General features: G+C 42.3%; 1 protein-coding gene across 2 annotated transcripts in view; it reads left to right on the top strand.

The window, feature by feature from the left end:
* Positions 1-225: 225 nt before the first annotated feature.
* The window catches only part of DCUN1D5 (defective in cullin neddylation 1 domain containing 5), a 36,579-nt gene continuing 21,242 nt past the window's right edge, over positions 226-15,562 (top strand). Inside the window, exons 1-5 of one of the 2 annotated variants that reach the window (XM_088140622.1) lie at positions 226-668; positions 1,547-1,614; positions 7,779-7,870; positions 9,706-9,776; positions 13,352-13,443. In XM_088140622.1, coding sequence (XP_087996748.1) covers positions 1,553-1,614; positions 7,779-7,870; positions 9,706-9,776; positions 13,352-13,443 — 317 coding nt within the window. In that variant the 5' untranslated portion in view covers positions 226-668; positions 1,547-1,552. The remainder of the gene's footprint in view (positions 669-1,546; positions 1,615-7,778; positions 7,871-9,705; positions 9,777-13,351; positions 13,444-15,562) is intronic. The other variant, XM_088140621.1, reaches the window with a different exon arrangement.

Below are 15,562 nucleotides of genomic sequence, written 5' to 3'. Positions count from 1 at the left end.
CTGAAAACGGATGCCTCGGGCAAACCCCCATTATAAGCTCACAAGCTGCCCTATTGCGAAATTCACGCCCGCCCCGGCCCCCCTCAATCTACGTCACAACCCCTCTCTCGTGACGCACCACGCACTCCCGAAAGGCGGGGCTAGCGTGTCGGCTCCCTCCCCGTCTCTTAGCTCCGCCCGAGAGGAGGCGGGGCAAGGGGGGTGCCAGGCGAGGGGGTGGCGGAGGCGCGTCGCTGTCACTTCCTGCTCCCGCCTCTCCGCGTCAGGGTGGCGCGGCGCGCTCGCGTCTCCTCTGTGCCTTGCCGGCTTCCCCGCCGCCGCGGCTGCTTCTACCTCAGCGTGGGACGGTCGGTGCCCCTCCGCGCTTGCCCTGGCAGGCCCGGCGGTAGCGGCGAGGTGAGGAAGGGAAGAGGCCGGGAACGCCCGGAGAACGAACCAGACGCGGCGGCACCCGGAGCCGCCGCTTCTTCGCAACAGCCGAGGACGGAAGAGGCGGCGGCGGGCGCTCTCATCACCCGGGAGAGGGGGGCACGCTGGAGGGCCTGGCTCCCCTCGTCTTCTGCTCGGTGCGCTGTGCGGTGAATCGAGGAGATGCCCGTGAAAAAGAAGCGCAAATCTTCGGGGCAGGCGGGCGACGAATCGGGCCTCAAGAAATGTAAAATCAGCAGGTATCGGATCTGCGGCGGGGCAGGCCTAGCCCTGGGAGCTCCCGAGCGGGTCAGTCGGGGGGTTTCCCTCGTGGGTGACGCGGCTTGAGCCCCTGGGCGAGCCGGCGACGAGCGCCATTCTTTTCCATTTGGATCCCCGAAGGGGCCCCTCCGATTTGAGGAGGGGGTCCTTCCGTCCCACCCCACCCCACCCCCGCAATTACGCGTCACCTCTTCTGACACACGGATGGAAGGATGGAGATGTCAGGTGTTGCCATCAGGCACTGCCCCCGCCCCCCCCCCAGTCTACCTTTAAATAATCGCTGCCTGTTATCCAGTCTTTCATTTTCCTCCTAGTCTCTTACTGCTTTTCATGCTTCTTTGGCCAAAACTGCACATTTCTTAGGGAGATTTTTTTTTTCTTTTTACTGCTCCTGCCTGAAGGGCTAGTAGGTACCCTCATGATTCTGTAGCAACTTTCTCCTACCTGCTGCCTTCCAGGTGTGTTGGACTAGGCTCCCCTATTAGCAGGACCACAACCTTGCTGGCTGCGTTGTTTGGGAGCTGGAATCCTGCACATCTTGTGAGCACCACGGAGGGGAAAGCTGCTCTGCGCAATGACTGTGTAATCTTTCAAGAGGCCTCCATCAGCTCCAGTGCGCTTGTTCTGCAGTGATTTCAAAATCCTTGAAGGATTTGTACTGGAGAATAGTAAAGGCGCCTCCCCCAACCAGACCCTACTGTGGCATTTAAAATAATAATGGTGTCAAAATAACAGCACATGTGTTATGATATCATTATACAAAGGATGAAATGACATCTGAGCCAATTCTGTAATTTGCTTGCTGACATCATGATGCATGTGTTATTTGCCCCTCCCCCGCTTACCCTCCCTCCAGGTGCCCATGGACAGAATGAAATATAACATGCTGGCTTGTGATGCTGGGAGTTGCAGCCCAACATGTCTGTAAGGAGCCTAGTTGGGAAACACTAGTGTAATTTTAGCTTTAGCTTTTTTATACATACATACGTACGTATATATACACACACACACACACATACATACACACACATACGTACGTGTGTGTGTGTGTGTATTTAAAATTGTGTACATTGTATTTTAATTTTTGCTAGCTGGTTGGACAAAAACTGAATAAATAAAGTCTAGACAGAATTCACTGTCTCTTGACTGGAAATTTTCTGTCTTGATGAGTACAGACCTTTCAGGGAGGATAATTTAATATTGGGCACAAAGCACCCCAGTGCTTTGGAATTCTTTGCCACCCCCCAAGTTCATGAAGCACCCTCCCCTGCATAACACTGTTAAAGCAATTATATTTCACTGGGTTTTTAACCCTAGTCAGTTGCTTAGTGGCATCCATCTTGGGGAGGGTTTATTAATCTTATGTGCCTTTTTGGGGGTTTTACTCTGTTGTATGCTGCCTAGTGTCTGCAGATCAGGGTGAATTACAAAACTAGTAACTACATCAATTGCATAATTCTAGGCAGGGATCTTTCCCACCTTACTAAATAATGCTGAGGATTGAATTTGGCTAATATGTTACCTGTCCATAGTATCAAATTATCCAGCTGCACTAAAGAAGGTGAATTGGAGGAGTATCTTTCCATATTTCCTGAGCAGTAACCTTTGTGTTCATGATGCATGTGTTCAATCCTCCTGTGAGGGCCATCTTCCTACATCAGTTATACTGTACATTCTTATTTGGATACTATAAATTTCATCTCCAATTAAATTTTGTTTTATACCCAAGAGTGGGAACTCTCAGTCTACCAAGTAAATCTACTTCTCATGATCTTCTTATTTGACTTTCACTGTAGTCAACATGTATACCTACCCAAGTTATTATGTACCTGTTATTTTTCCAGTAAAAGTCAAGCTGTAAGGAAAGTGCTCTTAAGATTACTTTCCATCAAATCTGGATAGGCTCTTACAGTCTTTTCGTCTTTTAACACCTCAGTTTGTCAGTCAGATACAAATTATAAAATAAGATAGCTAAAGTGTAGGCTTTGATATAACAGCTTAAGGTTTATACTAGAAAGGAATACATTAATGTACCTTTGGTAGTCTCTATGCTTGTATATTGTGTGGCAATGAGTCAGTGTTGTTGATTATTGTTTTACAGTATTTAATCTTTTAAAAAAGAATATAATTTATTGCATATATTTGCAAAAATGTTTTCCAGTATACAAAATTGATAATGTAAAACTTGAATTCTGTTCAGAACCAGAACAATGGCCCAAGTCTAACCACACTTTTTAAATCTGTTACAAAAAAGGCAAGGTATTTGCAACATTCTCTCTCTCTCTGTCCTCCTAAAGCTGCTATTTATTTAGGAGTTCAAATACTGTGGAATTTGGCATGGCAGGCTTCTAAGTATGCATGCATAGAATTATGCTGTTATAATCTCAAACATGTTTTACCTCTGTTTCCTGAATACTGTCAGGCCTAGCCCAAGGAACTCCAAGAGACAATGCAAATTCAGTTCAGCTATGTTTATTAGCTACAACCTCTAGCAAGAATCTTCCCAGACTGAAACCCCAGCTCCCAAGCCAGCCAGCCACAACATTGCGAATTCCTCAGGGAGGTGCCAGTCTCATCCTCTTGTATCTCCCACACTCCTGTGGTGAGCTAAGAAAATGTTTCTCTCCCTGAGCCTGGCCTTCATAATTCCATTCCATCACAAATACCAACTAAACTGTTATGTAGACCATTGCTCTAGAATTGTACAGTTAAAACTTGCTGCAATCAGTTCAGGTAGTCCTCGCTTAATAACCATTCGTTCAGTGACCGTTCAAAATTATGACAGTGCTGAAAAGATGGACTTACAACCTGTACACGAAATTATGACCGTTGCAGTGCCCCCACAGTCGTGATCAGAATTTGGGCGCTTGGCAGCCCAACCACACTTACGATTGGAGGGGCACTTCAACTCCCCCCACCTGCCTATCTCCCCCCCATCTCTGTTGTTTTGGTCACCTGCCGCCCTGCACTCTGTCACTCCAGCTGACCTTCGCCACTGTCTTCTTGCTCCCACTGCTCCCGGCCTAACTGCTGAGCCCTATGGGGCTGGCTTCATGCTGCGAAGAAAGGGAAAAGAGCTGAAAGCAGCTTTGTTTCCATTCCTCGCAGCACTCCCTCTCATCCCTGGAGACTGGCTGAAAAAGCTCCATGCCGAAATCCAAGCAGGATTTTGGCACTGAGCTTTTTCAGCCAGCCCCCAGAGTTGAGAGGAAGTCTTCTTGGCAGGCAGCAGCAGCTTGTGACCTTCCCTGCCGGCTTCCCCATTGACTTTCTGGGGAAGCCAGAAGGGAAGATTGAAAATGGCAATCACATGATCGCGGGGCACTTGGCAATTACAAGCAGGATTTTTAGCCCCAGAGCAGAGAGGCTTCAGAAGCCTCTTAACTCTGGGGCTGAAAATGCAAGCAGTTCTGAGGCCCTCACGTACCCGATGCACACCGCACCCCTGCGTACCCTCACAGACCCTCCCACACACCCCCATACACCCCCTTGCTCCCTCCCCCACCCAGCAGCATCTGGGGCTTACAACTTCCTGCCAGCTTCCCCGCTGACTTGATTGTAGAAAGCCGGCAGGAAGTTGCCTTGCCTAATGACCGGGGCATTCACTTAACGATGGCAACCAGGACTGCCAGAATTGTGGTTGCTAAGCGAAGCGGTCACATGATAATTCGCTTAGCGACCACATCATTTAGCAACCTAAATTCTGGTCCCAATTGTGGTCGTTAAGCGAGGACTACCTGTAATAAAAGTGTATATATGTACTATAGATAATATTAGCTATTGAACCAGCGTAATAGAACCTGTATGTAATATAGAACACTATATGTAATAGTGTGACAGATCTTTCAGATCAAGATCTGATGGAAAAGGATGCCTTGAAATAGTAACACCTGAGATTGCAGATGCAACTATGACTTTCTCCAGAATCAGTTGCACTTCATTTTAGCTTACTGTTAGATAGATTTCTCCAAAACGGGATGGAATGGAACCAAAACAAAAGTGAGATAGATGGGTATCTGTAGCATTGATGTTATTTATAATAGCACAATTTGTGTAAGTGGTGCTTTAAAGTAGAAGAAATTAGCTTCCTGCACCTTACTGCCTAAAATTCATTATAGGAGGCAACTGCATAAAGAGAAACAGTAGCACAGGTTATTTCAGGTATCTAGATGTTCTTTAAGAAATGAAAGTGGTGCTCAGTGCATTTGTTGGAAATGTGCCCCAAAACATAAGATAGTAAAGAACATCCTGGAGAAACAGAAGAGATGGCAGGAAGCAACATTTCCCAGTTTGCTTTCTAATAAATGAGGTGTTTTGTCATTCATCATAGCAGCCATTTTGTAAGTAACTTACTTAACATACTGTGAAGACTACAGTATATATGCATATGTGAGCATTTCCAGGCTTTTTCAATAGTAATAACACTTGCCCTCAGCTCTTCTGTATTACAAGTGTAGTAAATACTGAATCACTCAAGGGCAGATAAAATGGAGTGAATTAATACATTCAATTATCTTTCTAATTGCTTGCCTTTATTGTTGTTAAGTGCCATTTGGAAGATTGCATTCAATCCCTACTTTGTGTAGGAATACAAATTAAAGAGTTCTGACAGATAGATAAGATTTCTCCAGTCCACCCTCAGGTTGAACACATCTAATGAAACTTCACTAGTCAATTCACTCCACTTCTCTTACTGTAGGATGTTTTTCTTAACTGGAATCTGCTTCCTATTACTTAAGATCCTTATTGTGGTATTGCATTCTGTGACAATAAAGAACAAATTGCATCACCCCCTCATTTTTCTGAGAGGTAAACATGCCCATTTTTCTCAGTCTCTCCTCATAGGACTTAGCACATAGTTTCTTAGCAATTGTCTTTGTTGCTCTTCTCTGAATCAATTCCAATTTGTCTGAATCCTTCTGAGGCCCAGAACATATAATAGATCAGCTGTTTGGACGTTTCCCAGCTGCAACAGTTCAGTACAGTACAATTTTGGCTTACACTATCTTTTTAACTCTACTGCGTATGAACCTTGAATGTCATCTAAAATAGGCTTTTGGTTATTTATTTATCGAATTTGTCACTAAATTATTGTACTAAAATAAGTAAAAACTTTATAAAATATATATTTATAAAATATATTTATATATTTAAAAAATATTTAAAAAATATATTTATAAAATATAGCTATAATAAAACTTTACTTTCACTAGACAGGCACATGTTTCATTATCACATGGCCTTTAAAAATATGACTCATCTATCACCTACAATAAGGAATATGTTCTAAAATTGAAATTTTAAGATTGCTTATTAACAAGTAGGGCCTCTTGAATTTGGTAGGATTTACTTTTATAGTTATACAAGGAATGGAATAATTATGCAAAACATTTTATTATGGCCAAATCTCATGAGATGTCAGGCCTTACATCTTGCAAGGTCATTTGGGATTTCTTCAAGCCTCTGACTCCTGAGGAAGTAGACTAGTTCCTCTGTGAGATGAGCTCTGCTGCCTGTAAATTAGATTCATGCCCCTCCTGCCTGATCCGCATGGCCAGAAAAGGAATTGAAGTATTGATACAGGATGAGGTGAATGTGTTCTTGAGGAAGGAGATGATACCAGCCTTGAAGAAGGTGGTGGTACACCCTCTCGAGAAGCCATTACTCACCTTGGCTGTCCTAGATAATTACTGACAGATCTCCAACCTATCCTTTTTAATAAGGTTTGTTGAGGAGGTGGTTGGACTTAACTACACAGGTTCCTAGATGAAATGGATTATCTGGAACCCTTCCAGTTGGGGGTTCAAGCCTGGGGATGGGAGGGAAACTGCATCAGCTACTCTTATAGATAACCTGTTAGATCTCTCAGTGCATTCAGTACCATCAATCTTGGTATAATTCTGGGTCACCTGTGTGGTTTGGGGATCAAAGCCACTGTTCTATAGTGGTTTTACTCATTCCTGAGTGTGTGGTTCCAATCAGTATTGATGAAGGAGAGTCCAAGCCCTTGGCTTCCAGTGGGGGCTGCCTGAAGGCTCAGCCCCATTTTGTCTAAACCGAGCCACTGGAGAGCTTATTCATCAGTTTGCAGTTAGGTTTCATCAATATGCTGATGACATCCAGCTTTAGATCTCTATCCTGGAGACTGTGAGGGACTGGATGAGGTGGCAGGTTTAGAGTGAATTGCAGCAAGACAGAGCTGTTGGTTCCATGAACACTTCCATGTGTTCTTCTATAGCAGGTTGATTTTCCCTAAAGTAGCAGGTATGTAATCTGAGGTTATCTTGGACTCATGGTTCCTGTTGGAGCAGCAGATAGAGACTGTGACCTGAACATCTTTCAGAAGCTTTGTTTGGTATTCCAGTTGCATCCTTGCCTGGTCTGGAGGTGCTAAGACTGTGATTCACATCCTTATCATCTCTTGGTTAAACTATTGCAACTCACTCTGCACAGGAATGACCCAGAAGCTGCAGCTCTGTCACAGAATGCAGCTGCTTATCTACAGCTTCACCCCATTTAGCAAAATAGGTTTGTCTTGCAGGAGCTGCATTGCTGATAGGTTTCTTGGCCCAGTTCAGGTGGCTGGTAGATATCTATAAAAGCCTATGTGGCTTGTCTTGGGCCATTGTTACCTTTGGGATCATCTGCTCCAAGTGGAATCTGCTTGTTCTACGTGTGCTCTTGCAAAAGTTATTGAAACTTTTGTTAAGTGCTCTGTGAGGGGGCTTAATTTCTGAATTACAAATGCACATTACAATGCCAAGATGTTTTAAGTCTACCGAAACAGTGATTTAAAAACTCAGTGACAGAATAAAATAAATCTTGGTCTGTTGCATGGCTTTTTGATTCTTTAACCTGTAGAATGGGTTGTGAGAATATCCAAAAAAGGAAAGCAAAAGATGCTGATGTCATCACTTTTGACTGTCCTTTCTTTTAAAGGATCGTTTGCTCTCTAGAAAATATGTAAAAAGTAGTAAACTAAAGCAGTGCAAATTTAAGTATTATCTTTTAATAAGCCATAATTAGGAATATTTTTCAAAAAAAAGTGATAGCAAGTTTGCCAACATCTTTTTAAACATGTATTTAAGTTATTGCAGGTCACAAGCTTCTAATAAAGTTATAAGCGGTGAGGAGCATTTTTCAAGCAAGAAGTGCCTGGCTTGGTTTTATGAATATGCAGGTATGAAACTGATGCATACTTAATTCAATTTTTTGTTACAATTACTTAGTAATACTAGAACTGTGCTTTGCATGTTTCCTCTTTAATGTGAAACTAACCATTTGTTTAAAAATATTTAAATATTTAATGTGGAGACTGCAGTTAGCAGAGTGTACTTTAAAATAAAAAGTGTGAACAGACACTACTGGGGGAAGGGGGAACACACACAGGAGTGTCTTAGATGTGAAGGTCCCTGTCTCCCATATTGAGCTATGCTGCAATTTTTTTTAACCTAGTTTGTTGAACATACCACATCTGTTTGAAAATATATCTAATGTAATTTGTTTGGTTTGGGGTAGGTGAATGGTGTAAACCTACCCATAGAAATTTGCAAACTTAAGATTTATGGCTTAACAAAATATATGATACACACCAATTGTTGCTTATTCAGCAAGCCACATTTAAGCAAACTATAGTTTAGTGCACAGGACCACCCTGATTGGTCCAAGTATGCCTACCAGCTGAAACAGAGGAATACTTTGATATATTTTTATCAAGTCAAAAGTCCATTTCTTCCTTTTTTATGTTTTCCTTTACTCATCTATTTTTATTTTTATATAAAAATGGATCCATAGCATACAAAGCATTCCCTCCTCCCAGAAAAGCAGGTTGGGATGAGAAATAGTGAATGGTCAAAATTAAACCCATTAAGGTTCCAATGCTGTGTATTTATTTATTTATTAGATTTAGGTGCTGCCGACTTCAGGATGTTTGAGTCTCCCGGGCCCTAGAACCTTAACCACCAGTTGAGGAAGCAGTCAGCTGTCTCTGGAGTGGCATAAACAGTGGACTGACTACTGCCCCCTGATAAATACAGAGCAATATTTCATTGATTAGTCTTGTCTCCCTTATGCTGACAATACAAATGGAAGCTGCAAAATTTGCTATTTGGATACTTGTGCTAGGTCATTAGATTACTTGTATTAAGCAGGAAACAAAGTTGTTATAGAATACTGAAAAAAAATGAGCTAGATCAATGTACTCATGATATTGAAATATTCAGCATTAATTCTATCTGCATAACAAACTATATAAATAAATCCAGTGTTTTTCCTTATGATTTGTTTATTCCACTTATATATTTCATATAAATGAGGTGAAGCAAGTGCTCTGTACTTATATTTGTTTTCAAGATTAAAACTACAATATAGAATCATTCAGCTCTAAAATTATAAGCTAAAGCATGACCACAGCAAAAATACTTTTCAGAATTGCATGGGACAGCAGGAACACAAATTCATAGCAGGAAAAAGTTGATTGTTTATGTTAGAAAATTTAAAGGTACAGGAGCCTGAATTTGTTGACGAAGAGCACAGATCAGGATATATTCAATTTCACTAGGAATTGCAGATTTTTTGAAAATATGTTTTTGTTTGCAAATGAATGAATACTTGTTACATAAACAGGTATACTGCTATAACAATATAAAATAATATTTGTCTGTCTTCGCTTGTGATTGTATAAACACAATATGTCTCCTGGTATACAGAGATGGGCAAATTCAGATTCCACTTCAGACTCACATACATATATATGAATGTGTTCTTTGGTAATGCAAATTAATCATTCAAAGCTGGAACTATACATAGGACGGCAGAAACTGATCTAAGGCTGTGGAACATCTGAAATATGATGCGATCAGGAAACTATAAGTGACTCATGAGTGCAGAGTCTGCTGCTTCCCTCTGCTCTTATCTCAGCCTCCTCTAGCTATGGCTGTACTAGTCTCTTGAATGAGGCAGCTACAAATTTATATGGTATGCCTTTGATTTGCCTTTTTTTTTTTTTCTTTGAAGGTGATGATGAAGTTGTAGGACCTGAAGGAATGGAGAAATTCTGTGAGGACATTGGTGTTGAACCTGAAAATGTAAGCTTTACTACCGACAAAATGGCGAATATCAAACCTTCAAGTGTTGTCCATTCTTTGGTTACGTTGTGTTTTCCTGCTCCTTAATTTTACTCTCACAAATGAGCAAAGTATGAAATTTAACAAATCCTTTTAAAAAATATTTCAGTTGTACAATTGGGAATCCTGTAATTTCTTAAGACATTTGGGCATGGGGAGATCTTAGAATTAAAGGGCTGAAACTTCCCTGCTGTATTTCCTATACAGTACCCTATCTTTTTTTATTTTCTTCCAAAGTCAAAAATAAGCAGAGACGTTGGAATGCATAAGAAGGCTTAACCACCTCCTCCTCCTCCTCACACATTCTCCCATACATACAGTGGGGCAAAAAAGTATTTAGTCAGCCACCAATTGTGCAAGTTCTCCCACTTAAAAAGATGAGAGGGGCCTGTAATTTTCATCATAGGTATACCTCAACTATGAGAGACAAAATGGGGAAAAAAATCCAGAAAATCGCATTGTCTGATTTTTAAAGAATTTATTTGCAAATCATGGTGGAAAATAAGTATTTGGTCAATATCAAAAGTTCATCTCAATACTTTGTTATATATCCTTTGTTGGCAATGACAGAGGTCAAACGTTTTCTGTAAGTCTTCACAAGGTTTTCACACACTGTTGCTGGTATTTTGGCCCATTCCTCCATGCAGATCTCCTCTAGAGCAGTGATGTTTTGGGACTGTCGCTGGGCAACACGGACTTTCAACTCCCTCCAAAGGTTTTCCATGGGGTTGAGATCTGGAGACTGGCTAGGCCACTCCAGGACCTTGAAATGCTTCTTACGAAGCCACTCCTTTGTTGCCCGGGCGGTGTGTTTGGGATCATTGTCATGCTGAAAGACCCAGCCACATTTCATCTTCAATGCCCTTGCTGATGGAAGGAGGTGTTCCCTCAAAATCTCACGATACATGGCCCCATTCATTCTTTCCTTTACACGGATCAGTCATCCTGGTCCCTTTGCAGAAAAACAGCCCCAAAGCATGATGTTTCCACCTCCATGCTTCACAGTAGGTATGGTGTTCTTTGGATGCAACTCAGCATTCTCTCTCCTCCAAACACGACAAGTTGAGTTTAGACCAAAACGTTCTACTTTGGTTTCATCTGACCATATGACATTCTCCCAATCCTCTTCTGGATCATCCAAATGCTCTCTAGCAAACTTCAGACGGGCCCGGACATGTACTGGCTTAACCGGGGGGACACATCCGGCACTGCAGGATTTGAGTCCCTGGCGGCATAGTGTGTTACTGATGGTAGCCTTTGTTACTTTGGTCCCAGCTCTCTGCAGGTCATTCACTAGGTCCCCCCATGTGGTTCTGGGATTTTTGCTCACCGTTCTTGTGATCATTTTGACCCCACGGGGTGAGATCTTGCATGGAGCCCCAGATCAAGGGAGATTATCAGTGGTCTTGTATGTCTTCCATTTTCTAATTATTGCTCCCACAGTTGATTTCTTCACACCAAGCTGCTTGCCTATTGCAGATTCAGTCTTCCCAGCCTGGTGCAGGTCTACAATTTTGTTTCTGGTGTCCTTCAACAGCTCTTTGGTCTTGACCATGGTGGAGTTTGGAGTGTGACTGTTTGAGGTTGTGGACAGGTGTCTTTTATACTGATAACAAGGTCAAACAGGTGCCATTACTACAGGTAACGAGTGGAGGACAGAGGAGCCTCTTAAAGAAGTAGTTACAGGTCTGTGAGAGCCAGACATCTTGCTTGTTTGTAGGTGACCAAATACTTATTTTCCACCACGATTTGCAAATAAATTCTTTAAAAATCAGACATTATGATTTTCTGGATTTTCCCCCCCATTTTGTCTCTCATAGTTGAGGTATACCTATGATGGAAATTGCAGGCCTCTCTCATCTTTTTAAGTGGGAGAACTTGCACAATTGGTGGCTGACTAAATACTTTTTTGCCCCACAGTATTATACTTACAGTGGTTCACAGTAACCAGTGCAAAGGAAACCATCAGTACAGAAATAGCAGTGCACTATTACATTTATGATAGAACCAGACACCTCACATTTAGCAGTATCCTTGACAGCCAAACTTAAAGTTGAGGCTACAAAGTTCCTGGTCCCTCCAAGGAAGCACTCCATTTCCTGTTGGAAAGGCCATTGTACAGCACCTCAATTTCACCGGGTAATACAGTGATGACATGATCCAACAATCCCAGACTTTCCCTTAGTCCTGAAGCTAAGGAGGCAGCGTCATGTATTGCTGCATAATTCCCAAAACAATATGACGACAGTTCTGCACCTTTGGATTTGAGACAGCCAAAGGAGCTTGTGTAATGCATATCCTGTACACACACCCACAGTGTTACCAAGTAGGACTGTGCAGTATTTTGTATTCAAAGGCAAAAAAAAAAAAATTGCTTGGGGACTTGCACGAAACACCTGTCTGCAACCTCTTAAATCAGGCATCCCTTTTCTTGGGATCCCGCTGCAGCGAGCAGCCACATGGCCCTAGGAAAAACGCAGGTATTTTAAGGAGTTGCAACTACGTAAGTGCCCCTGCGTGTTCCAAAGCACCTTTTTGCCTTCAGATCCAAAACAATGCACAGCTCTGTTATTAAGTCCTGTTGTAAAACCTATCCTGTTTATAAAGCTTTCAGAACCATGTCTCTCCTCTTGCGGGTGTTCGGTCATTTGCACCTTTAGTTTCAGAGGCAATAAGCAGTTCGTCGCTTTAACTTTGCATGGTAAGTGGAGGCTTTCCTTAGATTGCAGGAAAAGATCTTTAATAGTTCTCCAGGCTCCGGATAAAAATAATTATATGTAATACACCATCAGGAATAAAAAATGGTGGGCACCCAAAGCCTAATACCCATCAGCATCGATTTCCTGATTGATTTTATTTGATGGATTGTTTCGATGGCTCCACAAGCGGGGGTGCCTGGCGCCTCTCTGCGGGTGGGGTGTTCTAAAGAAATTTGAATACTACAAAGAAGGCTTTTGAAAGGTAGGGAGGATCAGACGCTTCCTGCAGTGATGGCTTTGCTGCAACAAGTAAATAGGGAGAAAATTCTAATGCTACGGAGGACAGAGCAGGAAAGGTTTTGGTAGAGTTTCACATAGAGGCTTCAGAAGAGGCTGTCATCTTCTTGCATCTTGGAAGGCCTTGAAGCCCTGGCTCTTGCCCAGGCCTTTGGCTAGGATGGGTGCAGTCCCCTTCAAGGATGAGTGTGTATTTGTTGCTGCCTGGCTTTGCCACCTTTGCTTCTATTTTTATTTCTGTATTATTATTTTTTTGGTAGTTTTTCATGTTTTTTGTGAACCGCCCAGAGTCATTGGGAGTCAGGTGAGATACAAATTGAATTAAATAAACACCTGGGCAGGGTTATAAGAATGGAAATTTAGTGTCAGCTGTGGTTGCAAATCCTGAGAGTTGCAGTCCCCACACATCTGAAAAGAGCAGAGATTTGGACTGATGAGCTACCTTTGCAGCTAAGCATTCTTTAAAAAAAATAGTTTCTTGTAAATTTGATTTTTTCTCTCTCTCTCTGAGTCCACATTCATTCTTTTATTCCTTTGCAGATTATTATGCTAGTTTTAGCCTGGAAATTGGAGGCTGAAAGCATGGGATTTTTTACAAAAGAAGAATGGCTAAAAGGGATGACCTCATTACAGTAAGAGCTTCTATTTTAAGTCCTCTTTGATATGTCTAAACATTTGGATACACATTTTCATTTAGCAAAATGCTGAAAATATGATTAGCTTTGCCTATAAGTTGGCTTCTTCAAATTAATCTGAAGATACTAGTTTGTGATGGCTCGTGTGCTTGAGCTGTGCAGTGCTTCAGATTTGAGCACAGAAAGGTGCTTCAGAATGTGCGGAGGTGCTCAAGTTGCACCTTTGCGCAACTTCTAAAGGCAGAAAATTATATTATCTCAGGAAAGCATACAATTTATTTAAAGACTTATAGACAGAGGCTACGTGAGCATCTTTGTGTACTCCAAAGCACATTTTGTGTTCGAATCTGCACAGCCCTGTCAGGTGTTTCCCTGTGCGTCAGAATTGATTTACTTCTACTGAATGTCATAATCCCACAAGTTCAAATGTGTTTTGTGTAAATGATTAGCCTTTCTGTCACTGTCTTTCCATTAAAAAGGTTTGTTTTTTAAAAAAAGGCAGTTCGCATATAACTGCATAATTTAGACCTACTTGTCATCTAATTAGATTTGAGTAATATTTCTAATTTTAAAAACTAGACATTTTTTTTTCCTTTTGGGGGTAAGGTTGTTAAGAAAGTGGTTGGTCTGCAGCTCCAGAGGGTCTAGAGGAAACAGATTATCTGAATCCCTTCCAGTTAGGTTTCAAGCCAGGATATAGTACTGAAACAGCTTTGGTCATGCTTGTTGATGACCTTTGGCAGCTACGGGATGGGGGTAGTGCATCCATCTTAGCCCTCCTTGATCTCTCTGTGGCTGATACCATTGACCATGGTACCCTTATAGGCCAGTTTAAGGGGTTGGATGTGGAGGGCATTGTTTTACAGAGTTTCTCCTTCCTCTAAGCTCAGTTCTTCAGTATTGTAGTGGGAGAGCAGTCTAGTTCTGAGACCCTACTTTGGGAGGTGCCTCAAGCCTCCACTCTCTCCCCTCTCCTTTTAAACTGATGCTAATAATACTGAATTATACATCTCTGCCCCTGACTGTCCAAGTGAAACTCTCAGGGTTCTGTCCCAGTGTCTGAAGGCTCTAAGAGTCTAGATGGGGAAGAAAAGGCTTTGGCTCAACCCTTCCAAGACTAAATGGCTGTGGGTTTGGGGTCCCATGGATCCTAGAACTGAAGAGATTTCTTTTCTGAACCTGGGCAGGGTTGTACTTCCTTGTTCAGGTGCTGTGCACAATCTGGAGGCCCTCCTAGACTCACAGTTCCTGCTGGTAGAGTAGGTGGCTGCTGTGGCTGTGAGATGGGGGAACTTCACACAGCTTATCTTGTGCAGCAGTTGCATTCATTCCTGAATTCAAGAGCCCTGCTCACAATCATTCACACCTTAACCACCTCCTGATCAGATTATTGCAATGTGCTCAACATGGGGCTGCCCTTGAAGACTATTTGAAAGCTTCCGTTGGTCCAGAATGTGGTGGCATCAGCAGTTATGAGGGTCTCTTGTTATGCCCATGTAATACCTCTACTCCACAAGCTACACTGGCTCCCAGTAACCTTCCAGGTACAATGCAAGGTCCTGGTTATAACCTGTAAAGCCCTACATGGCATAGGACTGGGTTGTCTGTGGGACTGCCTGCACCCAAAGGCATCCGCCCATCCCACATGTTCCATCAGGGAAGGTACATTTTGATCTCTTCAGTGAATGCCATTTTATGGGACCTAGAAGGTTTGCCCCTTCTATGTGCTGGCTTCTTTGGAATGTCTTCCCCCAGGCATATACACCTTTAGGAAGGCATTTATGACCTGGCTTTTCCACTGGGTTCTGAGTTCAGGTTGACCTGAGTGCCCAATGGGTGAATTGCAGAGGTTTTCAGTATGTTCACCATTTTATTGCTTAGTATGTTTTAATGAGCAATGTTATTTTATATTCATTAATTATGGTTTTCTTTTTTGCCTCTTTGTACCCCACTCAGAGTCATACAGTTTGAGTTAGTCATATAAATGCATAAATAAATATATAAATAAACCTCAGGCCATCTCCAAAGGCAGACTTCCAACAGGCTGTCTTCCCAATGCATGGACTGCAACGCCCAGAATTTTTAGCAGTTAAGAATTTGGGATTTTGAAGTCCAG

The sequence above is a fragment of the Python bivittatus genome, unplaced genomic scaffold (assembly GCF_059951505.1).
Source record: "Python bivittatus isolate LINGU-HERP-01145 unplaced genomic scaffold, Pbiv_v1 ctg000340_np1212, whole genome shotgun sequence".
Taxonomy (NCBI): Eukaryota; Metazoa; Chordata; class Lepidosauria; order Squamata; family Pythonidae; genus Python; species Python bivittatus.
The sequence above is the reverse complement of the archived record's forward strand: the minus strand, read 5'-3'. Positions and strand labels throughout refer to the sequence as shown.